This window comes from Paroedura picta, chromosome 3 (genome assembly GCF_049243985.1).
Source record: "Paroedura picta isolate Pp20150507F chromosome 3, Ppicta_v3.0, whole genome shotgun sequence".
Taxonomy (NCBI): Eukaryota; Metazoa; Chordata; class Lepidosauria; order Squamata; family Gekkonidae; genus Paroedura; species Paroedura picta.
The window spans coordinates 90832004-90853461 of record NC_135371.1 but is presented as its reverse complement, the minus strand read 5'-3'; the positions used below and the strand labels follow the sequence as shown (position 1 = coordinate 90853461).

Here is a 21458-nt window from a genome sequence, read left to right as displayed (position 1 = left end):
CAATGAATATCTTAAAAACTAAAGCTCTTGCTCAATTGACTTAAAATTGCTTTCCCAACAGCAGGGCCTTGCAACTTTAATTCTGATGGACTCATTTGTTGCACTCTGGCAAATTACACTCACAAAAAAGATGTGCTGCTATGACCTGAATAAAGAACATACATAGATGCAGATTGGCAATAAGGTGTTTAATTTTTTTTTTGTTTTATCATAGGATCTAATGGAATTCTTAAACCCAAATGGCAGTGATTGTACCTTAGTGCTGTTTTATACTCCTTGGTGCCGTTTCTCAGCCAGTTTGGCTCCCCATTTTAATACATTGCCCAGAGCATTCCCAACTCTTCATTTCCTGGCCTTGGATGCCTCACAACATAGCAGGTAACTTCTTGTTTTCCTGTCTTTTAGAAACTTGTTTGCTATTAACTTTTTATTGTAATGAACATATACATTCTAGCATATGTTGACAGAACAATGATATGTCATTCAGCATATATGGTTTTACATGAGCTGTCTGTCCTTAAAAGTTTCTTCACTTAAAAAAAGAAATACCTTTGAATAGTCAGTCATTGAACATGTTCTTCAAAATATAGGCTGTTTAACACTGAGTAGAAATTCAGTAGTGTGCATCAGTGGTATACTCTGACCATTTAATCTTATACCATGCAACTTTATTAGCACATATGAGAGTTTAAAATAGACATGACCAATGTAAAAATAAAATATCCTTTACAACTGCAGTGCTCTATTTCCATCCACCCTGTTAAAGGCTCATTATGCATGGCCGCCAAAATGGCGATTTTGGGTCACATGGAAAACGCGGAGGGGGAAGACGCGAAGCACACCGGTTATGCACAGGAGGGGGTGAGATGGCGGCAAAACCCAGAGTAACCGATTATGCACACGGCGATCCCGGCGCCGCTTCTGGTTGCGCCCCGGTCACCTGGAAGCTGCGCTTTCTTCCGCGTTTCGCTAACGTGGCTTTGTCGGCGGCATGCACCGAAGCTGCGGCCGGCACCGTGTGTTATCGGTGATTTTAGTCGCCGCCATTCCACCCCGAGTGTGCGTTATTCCCCCTGTGCATAATGGGCCCATGTCACACAATATTTCAATAAAAATGAAAAGCTGTTATTTTGGAATGAGGTTAAAGGTGATTCTAATACCATAATCTTATTTGTTCACAGTTTGTCAACCAGATTTGGAACTGTAGCTGTTCCTAACATCCTTCTTTTCCAAGGAGCCAAGCCTATGGCAAGGTTTAACCATACAGATAGAACCTTGGATACACTGAAAGCTTTCATCTTTAATCAGACAGGTATGATTTTTGTTACAGTGAGGTGGGTAGTTATGTTGGTCAGAAGCAGCAGAACAAAGTTTGAGTCCAAACTTTTCACTGTATCTGAAGAAGTGTGATTGCATACGAAAGCTTACATGTAAGATCAGGCAGTAAGACTGCTTAGGCATATAAAAGCTGTGCGGTAGAAAGCATTAGAAATGTCTAGTGTATGTTCCCATGGATTCCAAATATGGCTTGTTTCACTAATTTGAAGGATAAAAAGTAAAGGTAAAGGTATCCCCTGTGCAAGCACCGAGTCATATCTGACCCTTGGGGTAACATCCTCTAGCGTTTTCTTGGCAGACTCAATATAGGATGGTTTGCCACCCTTCCCTTCCTCAGGTCCTGCTCTAGGGGGATGGGGTACCCAAGTGCAGCATGAAGGAGAGTTGGAGGCCTCCAGTTTGCTGGGGAAATGGCAAAAATCACCCCCTCTTATCTGTGGAAGTCTTTTGGCAGATTCAAGCTGTAGTCACAAATTTCAATCTAAATATGCGTGCATATGTGGGTACCTGTCAACTGAATGCAACAGCTTCATGCATCTGATAGAGTGGCTCTGCCCCTTAAAAGCATATAGGAATACATTTAAGGTAGCATAACACATGTTCTTAAATATTTATGGTGATATTATAGAAAATATGATCATATCTCCAGTTTAGATTTTCATATACCTTTCATCATACTTTACTGCTTTGTCTTCAGTAGACTAGCACCATTACCCTTCTGGGATATGTTCCTCTAATATGTCAGTAGGCAGTGAAAATGTGACTTCTCCTTGTATTTTGAAGTCTACAGAGCTGGAGTGATATCAGGGTAGGTGATTAATAATGAACATGCTAAGTCTAAATGCAAGAAAAGAGATAACTTGCATGCTGTTTCTTTTTAAATCTCTCATTAAGTTAATAAGTGACTGTTTCTTTCAGGAATAGAGCCCAAAACTGATGTGGTGGTCACTGAGGAAGATCAAGATGGTCCTCTGCCTAGCACTTTGACTAAAGGAATAGACTGGCTACTCTTATTTTCTTTACTGTTTCTTATCAGTTTCATCATGTATGCTACAGTTCGGACTGAAAGCATCCGGTGGCTAATACCTGGTCATGAGCAGGAGCATCAGGAATAATATGAGAACTGTACCCTTTGAGAACAAGTTATAAATAGCTTAAATTGTACAGTGGATTGACTGTGATTTCTTGTGAATGCAAGCCTTATCGTATTCCTCACATGTTCAGAAGCACAGAATATCACACAACCAAAAGTTACATATGGAGTAACTAGGAAAAGATATGACAACACTTTTCTTAATAAAGTAGAAATGGGAGAATGTTCTACAGATAAATATCTACGCCTGTTGTAGGTTTCTCCTAATTCCCATTTTTTAAAGGGAAATCATTATTTATCTGGGGTTGTTTGACCGCTAGTGAATGGATTGCTGCTTCTTATGGTAGAATACCATGAAGTTTTTGTGCCTTGCAAAGTGGCTGAATGTGCATTTTTATGATGTGGTAAAGATTTAAAATATAGGTAATTGAAAGCCCCCTGAACTTTTGCCACTTGATTTTGCCTCTTAGATGCTTGGAGTATATACTGTGCATCCTCCCCTCCAATGCAAATTAGAGCTGACTTTGAGTACTTTCTTGATACTAGCATTTTGACCTGGGAGTCACTGACACTGTCATAATTATGGTGCTCAAATAATAGCATTATAATGTTGCTGTTAAAGCATCAGAACTTGGAGAGTTTCAGTAATTGCTGACATGACAACATAACATTCCTTTGTGTACTGCAGTTGTAATATGTTTAGCCTTTTAAAACTGCAAGAAAGGACACAAACAATTTATTGGTTAGCAATTTTAGATTCAACTTTCAGCATGGGTGTAAATTTGTATAGCATTATGGTTCTTTATTGTCTTGATGTTGTCTTTTGATTAATTTTTCTATATCATGCATCAGAAAACAAGATGGCTAATACAGAAAATCAGCAAGAAAAGAGGATCAGTATGGTTATATTAAATCCAGGAGGTTACACATTTTGTAGCATTTATCACAATAAACTAATTAATGTCAAAGAACCAGTTTTTATTGCTCTGTATCTCATCATTGGTGGACTACAGAATGAAAGATGGGCAGTCCAGTGAGGCACATATATAGTTACATTCTAATTTGGCATGGTCTTCTTGTCCCTGTGTTTGTTTTTCATGTCTGGGTTACTGAGAAGTCTATATGCAAGCTGAAAGTAAGAAGAGCCCATGTACAAGTATTACAGAAGTCGCACTTTCCAATACAAATCAAGTCCAACTAGTATTTTTGTTGTCTTGAGCCATAATGGGTGGGAATGGGCTGGGGGTGAGATTGCAACCTGTGCAGGCTGCTGTAGTGACCCAAGGGCAGTATGGGGCTTCTTTCCCTATCTGCCTGTTTACATCTTTTTGTGGGCTGCTTTATTCAGGTACTGCTGTTGGGGAAGTGTTATGGAAATTACCTAAGGGGTATTTTACGTGGGATGGAGTGAAAAGCATTAAGCTGCGAAGACAGGCATGGACGGGAGTCACGGCCAACTAAAGTGAGAAAGGAAGGTGGCAGTCTTGTTTCTGGAGGGCACTTTCTTGGTGTGAAGGTGGTGCGTTGAGGAGCGGGGGTTCTTCTCAGGGAATACTTATGAATAGTTACATACGGATAACGGGGCAAAAACCCAGGACTCGCCGCCCCCAACCAAAAGCCCCGAAGCATCGCAAAAGCCCCCTCAAAGGCGCGGGCTCCAGCGCGCCTGCCCCCGCCTCCCCGCGTCGCGGCTCCGGCGGGCATGAAGGGCGGGACCGGCCTTGCAGTGCCTCCCTCGTGGCGGTGACGGCGCAGGCGCACGGCGGCGGCGACACAAGCGAAAGCTCATGTCTGGAGGTGCGCGGAGGCTGGGGTGCCTGGGGCCGCTCCGGGGGGGACTGGCGGCGGCGGCGGCGGCGGCACGATCAGGCAGCAGTGGGAGCACCTTCGCCGCTATGGTGAGAGGCTGGGCGGGAACTTGGGAAGGAGCCGCCCCGACCCATTCCCTGGGGGTCTCTACCCCGTGCACAAAATGCGGCCCCACGGATCTGTACTTGTTTCACATTGGAACTGGGGACAGTAGGCGGCGGGAGGCGCCATTTCAAATCCTTGCTTACAAAGATTTTCACGCACTCTCGGACGGCTGCCTGCCTCCAGGTGGCACCTGGGCATCTCCCGGAATTACAGCTCCTCCAGGCTGCAAACATCGGTGCCCCTGGAGAGCATGGATGCTTTCGAGGGTGGAGTCTATGTATGGCATTGTATTCCATTGAGCTCCCTGTCCTCCCCAAGCTCCATCCCCAAATCTCCAGGACTTTCCCAGCCTGGATGTGGCAGTTATACCGGTGGCCAGGGAAGACGCGGCAACCCTAATGCAGAGAGGCATCTGTATCCGGTTTGTGCACGTCCCTCGTAACACTCCGTTGCAGTTAAACACATTCTCTTCTAGGCACTTTGCTTGTATATGTTTATTTCATTTATAGCCCATCCTCCTCGCTGAAATACCAGGCAAAATATAAAAAACAACAGAAGGCATCCAGTAAACGATGCGGTAGGAATGCAAACATGCATTTGGTCTGTACCTAGAATTCTTCCCAAGAGAGGAGGGAGGAACAGCAGTAGGGAAAACTAGCTTGTCTGGAAGGAGGCTAGGCTTCACCTCTCTAATCACTTATTTACTTTGCGAAACTGCATTACTCAAACTATCAGGCAATGGCGGACAATAGCTTGAGGTGGGTAGCTGTGTTGATCTGAAGCAATAGAACAAAGCTTGAGTCCAGGGGCACCTTTAAGCCCAGCAAAATTTAATTCTGGGTATAAGCTTGAGGAATCGGGCATTTTGTGAATGAATTATTTTGTATGGAAGCACCATTGGGTTTTATTTGCAGCTGGAAGGAGCATAGCAAAGGAAGATTAGCTGCAGGCTAGGTCTCACACAGGATTTAAGGTTTCATATATTCCGCATTTGTGTCATTCACACTGCAGATTTATGCTGAATTGAAATCATAACTGATTTCTGGTTTCTGAACTTCTATTTATTTATGTATATCCTGCTTTTCACCCCAATGGGAACACAAAGCAGTTTACAACTTCTCCATTTTGTCCATATGGCAACAACCCTATAGGGGAGGTTTGACTGAGAGCCAGTGATTGCTCCTGTGTCATCCAGCAAATTTCCATGATGGAGCAGGAATCTGAGCCTGAGTTTTACAAGTTTTAGCTGGATGTTCTGGCTGCCACATTGCAGTGGTTCTCTTACTCCAGAAGAAAGTGCAACCTTCAGCAGAACACATTCATGGGATTTAGCCCAGTATGTTGAATAAAGAAGCTATTGGTTAAAATTAATATTTGTAAACAAATCAGTGTAGTTTAACTATTATTTTATCCTAAAACCAGTTGTATTATTCTTAGAATCATGAAATCATAGAATCATAGCGTTGGAAGGGACCTGATTGGTCATCTAGTCCAACCCCCTGCACTATGCAGGACACTCACAACCCTATCGCTCATCCACTGTAACCTGCCACCCCCTTGAGCCTTCACAGAATCAGCCTCTCTGTTAGATGGCTATTCAGTCTCTTAAAAATTTCCAAAGACGGAGAATAGGGTTGGGCGCTTTGGCACCTGAAGCAGCCGGTCTCTCCTGGCGCAGCCACGAGGGAGAGGGGGGAGGCACTGGTGTCAGTGAACTGGCGGGTGCACGCACGCAGGCGTGGAGCTGTGCCGGGAGAGACTGGCCGCTTCAGGCGCCGAAGCACCCAACCCTACGCTCCTGAGGAAGCCTGTTCCACTGAGAAACTGCTCAGGAACTTCTTCCTGATGTTTATATGGAATTTCTTTTGAATTAATTTCATCCCATTCATTCTGGTCTGACCCTCTGAGGCAAGAGAGAACAATTCTGCTCCATCCTCTATATGGCAGCTTTTTAAATACTTGAAGATGGTTATCAAATCCCCTCTCAGTCGCCTCCTCTCTAGACTAAACAGACCAAGTTCCCCCAACCTTTCCTCATACGTCTTGGTCTCCAAACCCCTCACCATCTTTGTTGCTCTCCTCTGGACACACTCCAGTTTGTCTACATCCCTCTTCAATTGGGGTGCCCAAAACTGAACACAGTTCAGTGAGGCTGAACCAGAGCAAAGTGGTACCATCACCTCCTGTAATCTGGACACGACACTCCATTTGATACAGCCCAAAATCCCATTTGCCTTTTTAGCCACTGAGTCACACTGCTGACTCATGTTCAGTGTATGGTCTATGAAGACTCCTAGATCCTTTTCACACATGCTACTGCCAAGACAAGTCTCCCCCATCCTGTATTGGTATATTTGGGTTTTCCTACCTAAATGCAGAACTTTACATTTGTCCCTATTGAACTTCATTTTATTCAGTTTAGCCCACTTCTTGAGCCTTATTTCTCCTAAAGCCATATTGAGTTTCCAAAACCATTGTCCCAAACAGTATTTTTGTTTATGTTATTCAAGACTAACAAAATTTTATTATCGCAAATGTTTCTCTCTTTAGCTGTTGTTAACTGCCTTAGCAAAACTTGGGACGCTTAGCTAATTAATACCTCCTCTATGGGCTGCCTGTATTGCATCTACATTGCTTCTGGGTCACTGCATTGCATCTGAAGAAGTGGGTTCTAGTTCACAATAATTTTTGCTGGGATAAAATTAAAGAACTACCACTGTTAAAATATTTTTTTTGTAATTCTGGTATGACTTCAGTACTATTAGGTAAGATTTTATTTCATATTGGTGATGATATTCTACACACTGTAAAACATTAATAAATCGAAGGGAAAATCAAGCATCATTAACTTTGTAAGTAGAGGTCCTTTGTGAATAATTCAAGCATATACTCATATAAGAGGCAATAGGATTAAACATGCCTGTCATTCCCTTTGGTATGACCCCCCCCACCCGTTTACAGCAGATAAATGTTTCATACAGTGAGTGTGGTACTTACTGTTGTATATAGAACTCTATTTCTTCTGAGAATTTCAACTTCTGTATGATTGCAAAAATGGACTTGAAAATGTGTGGCCAATTGTTTGTGAAATCTCAGAATTCAGGCACAGAATTTCCAATTATCAGATAATGGCATCCGTGATCTGCTTAACCACAGTTGACCCTCCAGTGGCTTGCAAAATAATGATGTTACTCCTTTCCAGTGTATTACAATTCTAGGCATGAAGTATACTTCATTTTTTAAAAGTCTGGGATGTATGAAGCATCCAGTAATGTGAGAACTTTCTTTTCAAGTGTTCTGTGAGTTTGGGGTGAGCCTTTATTTAACATCCTGTTTCTTTTATTTTGACAGGCCCTCAATAACCAAAAGCATGACAATTATAATGGAAAGAAATTTCAGAAAAGAACACAGTCACTGTGGTTACATATTGTTTCCTTTGAGCTGGTATAAACGATCTCAATGCCAGCCATTTAGTTTAAGGTGTCTTCTAGAATCTGCTATGGGCACTTGCACTTTTTTGTGGCTCAAAGGATTTTTCTAGGAACTAGACAACCTCAACTTTTAGTTTTCTATTTTTCTTGAAACTTGTCATGACAATTTATAGTTTTACTAGCAAGCAATTTGCTTAGCTAAACAAATTCCAAATGAAGGACAACTATTACATTTCTAAATGAAAATATTTTTCTTTAGAACCAATGCCAGTCTTTTAATTAGCCTCAAATTTGCTGGAGATTAAAAGAAATTTAAATATTAATTGCAGTGTTATTTGGGGGGGGGTCAACTTTTGGGGATGGGTGGATTTCCCCCTCTCTTTCTGTATTTCATTGTTTATTCTGTGGCTGACTTGAATCAGTCAACAAGTGCCCTGAGTTTTCTGTAAAGGGGCAAAATACAACTTTCCTATTTCCCAGAGTTGTTTACTGGTGGCTTCCACAACTACAGGGAGAATGATTTACCCAGTAACTTCAAAACAAACATTGCTTGTTTGGCCAATTTTTACTGATGTGGTTTTCCTCTACAAAACCTCTGGAAAGGAAAACAGAAATGTATAACAGCCAGAGCAAACAATATCTGGATATTGAAATGTCAACACTGGACAACCAAGGAAAATAATCGTGCTTGATTCCTGATTTAGTGATTTTCTTAATAGTTAGTAAATAAAGCAGAGCTGTTTGGAATCATCCAGTAATCCCTGAGTTTAGTTTGGCATCCGTCAGTTACCTGTATCAGAGGATGATGTCATTGCATTCACAGGATGTAAAGCACTGATTTGACATATGTGAACTTTTGTTCAGGCACTAACAAAACATCCATAGCTTGTCAGCTAGGCTGAAAAATCATGGCCCATGCTTCTCCCCCCCCCCCTTCTAGTTTTTCACCAGTTCCCTTATCTTTGCTTCCCTCTTTCCCCAAAGAAAGTTTGAACTATATTGAACTAAAACTATATATATATATCTTTGGATATGAGATATATTACATGATATAGGATATATTATATATCTTTGAATATGAGCCAGGAGATATAATTTTTTGGATACATCCAAATTGGGGACACTTTTACTGCTTTATGAAGCATTGATCATTCTGTGCTTAATTTCACTACCATATTCAGCTATGAGGGAAAGAATGGAAAATATTGTGGAATATCTCAGTTTCTTGTCATAGAAGTAGTGAAATTATATACTGTTGCTGGCAAATAAGCTAATTGGTCGCACTAACTGAAAGGTTGTGGAATTGTATGGTTAACTTTTTAAAAGTTTTTGAATGAATTGGAATAGTGATACAGATTTGAAGTACAGTGCCATCTGGTGGTTAACATTAACCTTTTGTACATCTAGAAATGCAGTTGCCCGAATATGTAGCAGAACAAATGTAGAGTCTAGTGGCACCTTTAAGACCAACAAAGTTTTATTCAGGATATGAGCTTTTGTGTGCACACACACTTCCTCAGAGACAATGTCATGGAATGGAAGTGATCAGTTCACACTTATAGGCAAAGTGTAAAAGTAAATTAACATGTAGCATAATGAAAATGGTTAACGAATTCCAGAGGTAAATTGGTAGAAGCAGCAATTTGGATTTGTTTGTGTTCACTTGAGATTGAATTGCATGGGAAACATTTTGGGTTCTATAAATATTCCACATTAAGAGAATAATGGGCAAATAGATAATCAATTGCTGACAGAAATTAACTGAGACCTTGCCCTTTTGCTCCCCCCCGCCTGTCCTCTCAAGCACAGAAGCATCTTGTGTCATCATCTTTGAAGTAGAGCAATGCTAGAACAAATCCGAAATTATGTTGCAATCAGTTTTAATCTTATTCTAAGCAAAATATTTTTGCCATTACTTCAACACCTTCCTTCTTCAAATCTTTGCTACCAAAATAAAGCTCAGAGTAAAATGTTTTGGCAATGTCTTCAGTAATACTTGCATTGCCTATAGTGAGTTTTCCAAGAGCTTAGAGTAGTCCCCAGAGATCTACAGATTTTCCATATGGATGCAGTACTCAGAAGTGTTGTACTGAGTTTGCAGTTGGACATCTATGGTAAAATTTTGTCTAAAATATAATACATTTGCTCACTATCAAAAGGAGAATGTAATACTAATTTGGAAGGATTATATATTAGACTAGGGTCCAAGCCCGTTGCATTCAGGAATACAATGGGTGCTAGATGGGAAGTGTGTGTAGAAGAACTCTGAGAACTGAGAACATTGAGAACATTGTCCCCCTCTCCCCAGGACCTGGAAAGGCTGCAGGCAGCTGTTAGATAACTCACTGTTGTAGGCAGCTCTCACATGGCAGGGATCCGCAGACTCCAAGCCTCAGAGGGAAGGAAGTGGAAGGAGGAAGGGGTGGTCAGGGGTGGGGGATGGAAGGCTGCTGGACAAGCAGACAAGCCAGTTGGAGGAGGAGGCACTCAGTGGTGGGTAAGCCACTTTAAATGGATGTTAAGTGCTGAGTGGCACTTAAGCCATGAGACATGTTCGTCCTCCAAGGCCTTACCATAGATATTATTATATATTAGATAGAATAGCATCAAAGCCCATTTTAAAAAATGGGCTTTGAATGTGGCAGAAGGGGTAAGGGAAAGGGCAAGGGGGACGGCCCCCCCAGGCGGCAAACATCTCAGCGTGGCATTAGCGGGCCAAAGGGCAGCCCCCCCGTCGCCAGCTGCTCCATCTGAAGAATGGCCCCTTGTCTGGCGAAGGCCTGTCAGCGCAGCTGCAATGTGGTGAAGGGAAAGTTCCCCAGCCTCGCCGCTCGCAGCAGCCAGAGAGCTTTCCCGGTGGCGTTGGCACCCAGAGAGCTGCTCCTTGGGCTGCAAAGTACTGTTTCTGTGTCTGTGTTGCGGCGAGAGACCCTCCCGGGCCAAGGGGCACCGGGTGTGTGACGCGGAGCACTGGCACTGCTGCTGGAGGATGGGCTAGGGCTTCATGTATAAGAGGAGCTGCCGCCCCATGGCCAGAACATACTGGCATGCTGTGGCTGCTGCTGGCCGTTCGCAGGGGGAGAGTTGGGGCCGAGGGCATGGCCCTTGGCGGAGTGGGCCCTCGGCCTGCCCTGGGCCCTGCCCGTGGTGCCGGTCTTCGGCACCGGCTAAGGTCTCACCAACGCCGCCTCTCCAGGTCCCCCGCAGGGGTCCACGCGCAGTCCCTGTGAAGAGTGGCGGCTGGGGCTGGGCTCAGTGGTCTCAGGTGAGTCCTTGCCATTGTGCAATGCACCGCTGCTGGTCGCCGGCATGAAGCTCCAACTCTGGGCTGTGGGCTTTGTGCTGCCAAGCTGGCCTGGCTCCTGGAGGTGTGCGCTCCAGGGACTGGCCCAATCCAGTTCAGATTGTCCAGCTGGAGCAGAAGCACTGGCCAGTCAGGAGGTTCTGGACAGGGTCCGGACAGCACCCGGACTGTGCCGCCCAGATGGCGGTTTCAGAATTATTTAGAGGAACTAAGGTGGAATTTGGCTTATATTTAGCAGTTGGGTTTTTTAAACCTAACTTTAAACTCATTCAGTACTAAGGCAAACTGAACTGACCATTCTGATACATATGAAGACAGTTTCAGCTTTATTAGTAGTCATGTTTGATGTAGGTTAAGCTTGATATGTTCTTATTGCCAGAAGTAAACATCTGGAAGGGCAACCGTAGTAGGTGCTTATAGCAACATCAGTATACTTTTTGAGGTGCCTTATATTTTTATGGACTTTGTAAAAGGGATGGTAGCCTTCTGAGAGAGTGATTGTGGTATTTTGATATGCAAATATTCTATGTATTTCTGTTTTTAATATGTTTAACCTGTTTTATTTCTAAATAAACTCAATAACTTTATGTTTAAGTGAAAAGAACTTTTATTTAGATTGAAGGATCAGAGCCACCCTGACATGCTGACCATTTGGTCATTCTCCCAAATATAACTAAGCCATCCTGTTCTTTGGGCCCAACTAAGAACTCTAATGCAAGAGACTGCAGGCAGTGAAAATAAGTAGAAAATGCGAAAGAAGGCGAGGCAGAATGATACACCCACTTCAGAACACTAAAGAAAGGTGTCTTTGCAGGTGTTACACATAAGGGTTCACAAAGAGCAATACGTTATATTGTTACATAATGCTCTTGACCCCTTCACCATGGTTGAGGACCAGGTTGCAGGAATATGTTTATGTTCCCTCACTGTCTTCTTGCTAGCATTAACTGTTGTTAAGGGTAGCAGCAGTATAGGCTTTATCTAAGATAAATGGTAACCCAGCGTTGCTCTTCACCAGGAATTCAGTCTTTAGTTTCACATGAAACTTTCAAATCCTTTGGAGAAATTTTGTTATTACCACTCACTACAATCCTGCCAGCAGCTACATGGGGAGGAGACAGGAAGATCCTTGCACAGTGAGAAAGGGGAGAAGCTAGGTTAGGGGAAGGTCAGAAAGGAGCACATCTTGCAGCCTGCTTCTGTTAACTTTAATCATGGTTCTATCATGGCTGCAAAGCTGCAAAATGTGCAGCTCAAGTAAATACCGTATTACAAAGGGGTTTTTAAAGGTGTACTGCTTTTATAAGAGGAAATATACAATCACATACATTATATACAGTATATAACAGTCTTCCCCAACCCCCGGGCGGTGGACCAGTAGCGGTCTGTTGAGGCCTCAGTACTGGGCCGTGCTGTGGGGGGGTGGCAGCACGGCCCTGTGTGTTTGTGCCTACCAGTGTGACGGTGGCCGCACCTCCCTCCCCCAACACGGTGCGGCAGGGGGGAGGCGCCTTTCTTTCTCCCCCACCTGGTCCCCAGGACTCCCTCTCCCCCCCTCTGGTCCTTGGCCCGAAAAAGGTTGGGAACCACTGCGAAATAGTCTTTATTATAAGACGAATAATGTTTAATTCTGAGTATAAGCTGTCATGTGCATGCACACTTCATCAGATGTTCGCATGCACACAAAACCTTATACCCAGACTTCTACTTCATTGATCTTAAAGGTACCACTAGACTCTAACCTTGTTCTATTGCTTCAGACAAATATCTATTGTTATGTTTTATTCCATTTGGATAAATTAGCAATCTCATTGTTTCAAGGTCAGCATTTTGGTAACTCCACCCATACTAAGAATGGGTGAAGTTAACTAGCAGTAAATACTTAAAGATTAACAGTGTTAAATAGTTTTAAATCAGCCAGCTATAGCGACTATTGTTGTACAAAATCTTCATGGGATAGTTTTTGGCAACAAACTATGTATGATCCCACAAAGCCCTTTTAAATTAATTTCAATGATGAAAGAGAATGAAGCACTCAGTTCACTTTCTTATGGAATGAATGGGATTTAAGTGTTTGACATTCATACACAGCTTCTGCCCCATGTCTTTAATCTTACATATAACCTTATATGTTCTGTAAATTGGTGGATCTTGCTTGTCTGATGCTTCAAACATGTAATAATGAAGCCATATAATAAATTTTCTGCCACTCATGCCCTGCAGAACTTTGTTTCTGTTAAACACAGTTCTGTATGTCAGGAAATATGTTCTTATTGTTGTTAAGAAATAGCTGTACTAATTTTGATTTGGTGTGCATTTTCTTTCTCCCCTTTCCTCCTTCCTAGTCTTCACAGTCTCACTGGCTGACCGCAGAAGAAAGGAACCAGGTCTTATGCGACCTGAAAGCTGCAGGATGGTCTGAGCTAAGTGAAAGGGATGCTATATACAAAGAATTCAACTTCAAAACTTTCAATCAGGTAAATTCTGTGAACAGTACCTATTCCCAATTTAAAGGAAGTGTATTTATTTAAATTTGATTTATCCTCAGTTGCAGTTGAAAAGATTCATAAGACCAGCTGTGTTTACTCTTCAGAGGCATAATATGTTAATGTAAATATTCTGATTTTGAAGTAAAAGCTGTGGACTTGTGAGAGGGGAAAATGTGGAAACCTCCAATGTCCACTGTTTTCTTTCAGCTGACTTCTTCTATCAATATTCTATACATTCAAAACACACACATAAGCAAAAACATACATACACTAAGTTCTACAGGGAGACAAGTTCAAGATACTGCACCTTTCTTGGATCCAAGCAGCCAAGACACAGGGTTGACGGCATCAGGGGAGGACAGGATGCCGGGTGTGGAGGCACAACAACACACACACACACACACACACCTGGAGTGTGCGCAAGGCTTGATATAGTGTTTGAAATTCCCGGGCCAGCCCCAGGGACTGCCCACTGGGAGGACCCTGACTGATGATTGGTCTCTGATAATATGAGTACCTGATAGGTGAGTTTGAACTGTGAGGTCACTAGAGTGGGAGGTGTGGAGTAATCTCATCAAGTAGAACAATACCTTGGCTACGTGTAATGTGTTGCTAATGGCCCTGTCTTTGTTTTATCAGGAAGGACTGGGGGGAGACATTTGGGGATAGACAAAAGAAGTTGCAATTAGTACGTGGAAGGGATATTCCTTTCTGTAATCTAATAGTCTTTGGCTGGGTGGATTTAGATAACGTGCACATTTAGCTCAGTCAGTTGGGCAAGAAGGAAATGTAAGAAATCTAGTGAAGACCAAACAAGATGGAGACCTGGCCTGGCTTCCTAGGTTTGCTCAGGGTGAACCCCTTATTCAGGCCCAAGATAGACTCTCGGTTTCATCTATCACAGGAGATTAGTCTGCCCACCTTTCTTCCCTATCTTTCTTCCCTTTCTTCCCACAGAGCAGGAGCGGGGGTGGCACAAGCTGGATGTCAGGTGTGCCCTCAAGGTGTATATTAGGAGAACAGTGGGCATCAGGAAGTCAGATTCCTTGTTCATCTTTATGTCAGGGCCAAAGGTGGGTGGGCCCTTGACTAAGGCAGCCATCAGCAGGACGGTCAGGTCTTGCATTGTTGAGGCCTACAAAGCTGAAGGGGAAGAGGTGTCACAGGGCATCACAGCCCATTCATTATGTAGTGCAGCGGCTTCCGTGTTTTTGCCAAGAACGCCTCCGTGGAGGAGGTATGCAAAGCAGCTACCCTCTACGTTCGTAAAGCACTATAGAATTCAGGAGTTGGACGCAGAACAGTTGGCCTTTGGCCGTAGGGTTCTGTCTCATGTGATGGACTCCATTTAACGGACCCTCCCTGGGTTAGGGACTGCTGTCCCATCCAGCTGGTCTCTTGACCCGGAGGGAGAAACACCACTGGTTACCTACCGAGAGGGGTCCTTCTCCTCAGGGGTCAGAAGGACAGCTGGTCCCATCCATAGGGTTTGGTCCATCACAGTCAGTTATTGTTCACTGTTCACTTTGCATGTTCGCCTATGGTTGGTGGGGCCAGTATTGCTTAGCTGCCCCGGGGGTTCATAGTCAAATTGCCTTCCGTGTTTGTCTCTCGTCTGTCACATTAACGCAGGTTGCTTTCTAGAATATGTTCAGTGAGAGATGAAGGGATGATGCTCCGGAAGTTTCGACTTGTTGGACGTTTCTCACCGGAAGGCAAAATATGCAAATTACCTGCCTCCCTCAAACAGAGATGGGAAACATCCATCAAGCTGTCCTCCTGCCCCCTAGGAGAAGGACCCCTCAGTGGTCGTTATTGTTGTCAGCCATTCAGTTGTGTCCAACTTGGCAATCCCGTGACACAACTGTCACCACGATTTCCAATCCTGCACTGCCTCCCTCAGCTGTGCAATGTTCTGGCCAGTGTCCATTTCACTCGCATTCAGCCACCATGCTCTTTGTCAGCCTGGTTTCCTTTTTCCACTGACAAATCCTGGGATAATTGCTTTTTCCATTGAGTTGGATCACATGATATGGCCAAAGTAAGTGAGCCAGAGTTTCGTGATTCTGCCTGTCAATGATATATCAGGCTTTTTGCGCTGTAGTATTTCCTTGTTTGTGACTTTTGCTGTCCATGCAACCCGCAGAAGCCTTCTCCAACACTAGAGTTCAAAGTAATCGATTCCTCTTGTCTGGTTTATTCATCATCCAGCTTTCATAGTCATAAGTGGCTATTGGAAATATGTCATAAATTAGATCTATCTACATTTGGTAGTTAGGCTTATGCCTTTGCTTCTCCATGTTTGGTTCAAGCTCATCATTGCTGAGTGATCCAGAAGAATTCGACGTTTTATTTTCATACTGCAATTGCCACTCACATAAATTTATGAAGCAAGAAAAATGAATTCTTGAATGCATTCAGTCTCTTCACCATCAACTGTTATTGTGACATGTCTGTTTTTTGTAGTGGTTATTATTTTTGTCTTTTTATTGTTTAAGAAAAGGCTAACTATCTTACTTAGTTTATTAGCCTTTGTAACCAGCTATTCTAGGTTTGCCTTAGTTTCTTACAGGAGGGTAGCATCATAAGCATACCAAAGACTATTTATATTCCTTCCTCCAATATTAATTCCAGTGTTTGATTCTTTGAGTTCAATCTCATAATAATCTCAGCATACAAGTTAAATAGGAAGAGGGAAATAATACAACTTTGGTGCACTCCTTTCTCTATTTTGAACCAGAGTGTCACAGAATGGTGTATATACAATGGCTTCTTAGTTTATGTAGAGTGACTGTATCAGTTTGATAAAATGCACTGGCATCCCCAATTTTTGCACAAGTTGTTGTGTATAGGCGATGTTAACGCTGTTTGAAACAAGTGTTCATGATTCAAAACCAATTTTCATGACAGAATTGTGCCACACGATCACCTGCATCATTCCTGGTTAGGAGTGCGGACTTCTAATCTGGCATGCCGGGTTCGATTCTGCACTCCCCCACATGCAACCAGCTGGGTGACCTTGGGCTCGCCACAGCACTGATAAAACTGTTCTGACCGAGCAGTGATATCAGGGCTCTCTCAGCCTCACCCTCCTCACAGGGTGTCTGTTGTGGGGAGAGGAAAGGGAAGGTGATTGTAAGCTGCTTTGAGACTCCTTCGGGTAGGGAAAAGCGGCATATAAGAACCAACTCTTCTTCTTCTCCTTCTCCTTTCTCCAAGCCTGAAGTTGCCAGTAATGTCTCTCTCTGCATCTGAGCCAACTTTTGCATTAAAGTCACCTATTATGTACTGTATATACTCGCATATAAGCTGACTGCATATAAGCGGAGGCACCTAATTTCACTCCAAAATGCTGGAAAACATATTGACTCGCATATAAGCCGAGGGTAGTGTTTGGGTAATGGCTTTTTCTCCTTTCCTCCCCTCACTGCCTCCCGTCCTGCCTTCCTCCTCCCTCTTTTCTTCTGAACTGTCTTGCCTTTTGATATCCAATCCTGTACTGCTTCCCTTCTTCTTAGCTTGGGTGTTCTGTTCCCTCCACTTTCCCTGCCTTCCTCTAGGGGTGTTTCCTCCTTCTGCTCTCTGTTCAAAGAGCTTCAGAGCTTCCTGCAGCTTCCTGCACATGCTGGCCTCGTGCTGGCCTCGTTAAGGCAGGGAGAGGGGGAGGCGGAGACTGTTCTTTCCCTCCCGGGCTTGCTGCGTGTCTCCTTTGTTCCTGCTTCTGCTCTTCAGGCAAGTAGACTTGTCTCCCACCTTCCTGTCTTGTCTGGCAGCTGTTTTTTTTAAATACCCGCATATAAGCCAAGGGGGACTTTTTCAGCTTATTAAAAGGGCTGAAAAACTCGGCTTATAAACGAGTATATACGGTGAATGACATCCTTCTTGAGTACTTGTTTTAAAGTGACTTGAATTGTAGTATAGAAGTCTTCAATTCCTGCCTCTGCTGCATTAGTTGCCAGAGCATATACTTGAACACATGTGATATTCAAGTGCTTGGAACAAATTCAGATTGTTATGAATCGATCATTGATCATCAAAATTTTTTTCACTGTTCAGAATTAGTTTTTGCTTGCAATGAAAGCCACACTGTTCCTTCTTATGGAATTGTGTCCTGAATAGATGGTAAAATCTCATCCATGCACACCTGAGCATGATGGTCTCAAGCCCAGGAGAGTTACGGAAAGACCTGGCAACCTATCGTGTAAAAAGCTTTTGCCAAGAAGATCCTATGGTACAGCTCTCAAACGATTTTGATATGGTGCCCAATGGTGAGCCCCACAGGCTAGAAGGTACTCAGCAAGTTGATTGAGGAGCAACAAGGACATGCAACAAATAGCTCTGGATTTTATGAGGTACCTGGGGAAAATCCAGCCGGAACCCCAGGTGCTGATGCTGCCAATGGTGAAAATAAGGGTCTGCACTTTATGAAGATGCACCAAATAGCAACTTGGAATGTTAGAGGAATGTCTCAAGGAAAATTGGGAATTGTCAAAAAAGAAATGGTCAGGTTGAACATTGACTCCCTTGGCACCAGTGAATTACATTGGACAGACTAGGTAGGTATATAGTAAATTAGCCAATTTTAGTTGCCAGGTAGAGAACTGGTTATTTTAGTGAAATTTTTAAGAAGGTTAATGAAATTAATAAAGTATGTACTTATGTATCTTTTAACGTGTTGTAAACCACCTTGAGTTTTATAGGAGAGAGGCAGTTTAAAAATAATACCTCTCTCATATGTAGTTTTAAAAAGCAAATGTATTCTTAGTGCATCAGTATTTCAAGCCTTCAAGCTTTGGTCTCTCAGCAAAAGGCAGGGGGAGAGGATAAGCCCTTCTAAGGGATGTTTTGGCCTCTGAGCAATGACTCATTTGTGCCATGCTTCTCAGCAACCACCATCATCCTTGCATGACTCATCCAGTACTGGCTGCTTGTTTCTGTTCAAGATTAGCTCCCTTACAAAGCAAGTTTGGTATAGTAGCTAGAGTTTCAATAAATATTGACAACAGCACGGAAATATAATACTAAACATTTTAATTCACTTTCAATATGGAAAATATTAGATCAAATATAGAACATTGCACAACTCTAAAGTAAATTTCTGCTAGTTCTAGCCATACATCTCACCATAAAACAACAGGACTTTGTCATGTTACTTCCTACACAGAAATCAAGTAGTCTTTCAAAATTTAGCATATGTGTAAACTTTACAGTGGTAAGACTTGTACATAAGAATGTGAACTGTGTCAAGCAACTTTGAAGAGTGGTAAAGTGGAACATTTTAAGCAAGAGTAGCAGCTACATGTGCTACTTCTATTATGGGGGGAAAGTTAACTCTCCATTGTAGCTTTTTAAAAATGACTTCACTCTCCCCCCTAGAAACCTGGGGCTTTTCTCAGGTTTATTGAAAGCTCTTTCTTGTTGGTTCATGGCCCCAGTCTCTGGATTTACATATTCACAGTTAGTGTCAAGTGCTAAAAGAACTCACAACAAAAATTCTATAATAAGAAAGCTTTAATGGAAGTTTACTCTAGTCACTATAACTCAAGAAGTCAAATCTGCTCAACAATGGAATTGCAAGCCCTTTTCAATCCAATTCTCCCGCCCAAAACTTGAATGTTCCCAAGGGGAGGGGTATCCTCTTCCCCAGGTGCCATCCCAGGCATCCTGCCAGAGGTGCTACAATTCGCACATCCTTGGACTGGCCGGCACCAGGGACAAGATACACTGTTGCTGTTACAATATGCAGAGTGAGCAGACAAAGATCAAAGCATAAACAATTCAGAGCTGGCACTACAAAGCATGATAACATGGGAACAGAGAGCAGGCTTTGGTTACAAGGAAATCAGGGAAAAGAATAGTAAAATACAGACAAGATGGAGTGACCCCTGTTCATAGACAATTCATGGAAGAGAGCAGGCACTGAAGACAATTCATGGCAGAGAGCAGGCACTGATCCTGACATTCCTCCAACCCAAAAACAACTTCCCCTCACTCGTTGTCCCTGGGCCTAGGGCACATTGGGAATTCCCGGTGAAAGGCACGAAGGAGTCTGGGGGCCTTGATGTTGGGGGCACCAACCCACTCCCTATCCCCCATAGGGAAATCTTTCCATTCAATCAGGTACTGCAGTTTGCCCTTATGCCAACGAGAGTCCAGAATCTTGTCGACCGTTTCAGCAAGCTCGTTTCAGCAAGCTGGAATGAAAAACAGGGTGTACATTTCTATAAGTCGACAAGTTCCACCGTTACAGCATTTATCAGTCGGGTCACCCGGAAAGGGCCCACAAACTTGGCCCCTAATTTGCGGGAGGGTTGTTGGCACCGTAGGTTTTTCGTGGACAAGTATGCCAGGTCCTCCATAGCCCAGGCCGGGTTTGCCACTCGTTTCTTGTCAGCTTGAGCCTTGTAGGCCTGCTTGGCTTCCTCCAAGCACTTCACAATCTCTGGCCAGGCTCTGGAGATCCCAACAGCCCACTTCTGCACATCGGGGGCCTCGGGGGAGGAAATTTCCCAGGTGGGTACAGCTAAGAGGTCCGCCCCATAGACGGCTTTGAATGGGGACACACCAGTCGAAGCATGTACCCCGTTGTAGACAAATTCAGCCAACGGGAGTAGGGACACCCAGTCATTTTGTTGATGGTTGATAAAACAGTGGAGGTACTGTTCTAGTATCTGGTTCACCCTCGTTTGCCCATTCGTCTCAGGATGGTAACCAGAGGTGAGAGCCTGCTCCACTCCTAGCAGTCTCAAGAGCTCCCGCCAGAACTTGGCAACGAACCGTGGGCCCCGATCCATGAGCAGTCTACTAGGGATTCCATGTAGACGGTATACATGGTTAATAAACAGGGAGGCCAGCTTCACAGCCGAGGGCATCCCTACGCATGGAACAAAATGGGCGTGCTTTGAAAAAGCGTCTACCACCACCCAAATTACACTTGCCGTGGCTAAGGGGCAAATCCGTGATAAAGTCCATGGTGACATACGACCAGGGCCGAGAGGGGGTGGGCAGTGGCTGCAGCATGCCCTTCTTCTTACCCCCCATTGGCTTGGAAGCCAGACAAATGGGGCACCCCTGTATGTAAGTCTCGACATCTCTCCGCAGAGAGGGCCACCAATAGTGCCGCTGGGCTAGGTGGAGCGTTTTTACAAAGCCAAAATAACCAGCGGGCTTAGAGTTATGGCACAGTTTCAAAACCTCCTTCCTGGCGCACAAGGGAACGTACAAGTGGTTGTCTTTTAGAAACATGCCCCCCTTTTCCTCGAGAGAGGGGCGTAGCATCAGAAATGCAGTGTCAGTTAGAACGTCCTTCTGGACCCAACCCCCTGGGAATGATCTGCCCCCCTTCGCTTTACTGCGCATCATGACCATCAGTCCAAGTTGGGGGGGCGTGAACACCGTGTCCACCAATGGGTCTCTTTTACTGTCATACTGAGGAAGGCACAAGAGGGCGTCGGCCAAAAAAATCATTTTCCCCAGCAGATGTTTGAGAGTAAAGTTGAACCGGGAGAAAAACTCTGCCCACCTCATTTGCTTGGCAGAAAGTGAGCGGGGCTGTTTGAGTGCCTGCAAGTTCTTATGGTCCGTCCATACAACGAAAGGGAGAGCTGCCCCTTCCAGCCAGTGTCTCCAGGTTGCCAGCGCCAGTTTAACAGCGGCAGCCTCTTTTTCCCAGATCGCCCAGTTTCTTTCTGGGCCAGAGAACTTTTTTGACAAATAAGCAATTGGGTGCAGCTTGCCATCCCCCCCCCTTCTTGGAGAATCACCGCCCCCATCGCTACATCCGAGGAATCTACTTGCACTGTGAATTGCTTTAAGGGGTCTGCGCGTGCGGGTACTGGCTCTGAAGTGAACAGAGCTTTCAGGTGGTTGAACGCTGTTTGGCATGCCGG

The 21458-nt window shown here is 43.9% G+C and overlaps 2 protein-coding genes across 13 annotated transcripts in view; both read left to right on the top strand.

Annotated features, from left to right (window-relative positions):
- The window catches only part of LOC143832414 (UPF0461 protein C5orf24 homolog), a 41244-nt gene extending 37842 nt beyond the window's left edge, over positions 1-3402 (top strand). Inside the window, exons 4-6 of the mRNA XM_077326813.1 lie at positions 215-378; positions 1182-1312; positions 2257-3402. Coding sequence (XP_077182928.1) covers positions 215-378; positions 1182-1312; positions 2257-2453 — 492 coding nt within the window. The 3' untranslated portion in view covers positions 2454-3402. The remainder of the gene's footprint in view (positions 1-214; positions 379-1181; positions 1313-2256) is intronic.
- A 761-nt stretch (positions 3403-4163) lies between these two features.
- The window catches only part of LOC143832412 (pterin-4-alpha-carbinolamine dehydratase 2), a 107205-nt gene continuing 89910 nt past the window's right edge, over positions 4164-21458 (top strand). For 6 of the 12 annotated variants that reach the window (XR_013229251.1, XR_013229250.1, XM_077326806.1 and 3 more), the window contains exons 1-2: positions 4164-4329; positions 13426-13557. Coding sequence is in view for 7 of the 12 variants with exons in the window: in XM_077326806.1 (XP_077182921.1) it covers positions 4219-4329; positions 13426-13557 (243 nt within the window). In the remaining 5 variants the exon portion in view is untranslated. The remainder of the gene's footprint in view (positions 4330-13425; positions 13558-21458) is intronic. The other 6 variants (XM_077326796.1, XM_077326808.1, XM_077326807.1 and 3 more) reach the window with 3 other exon arrangements.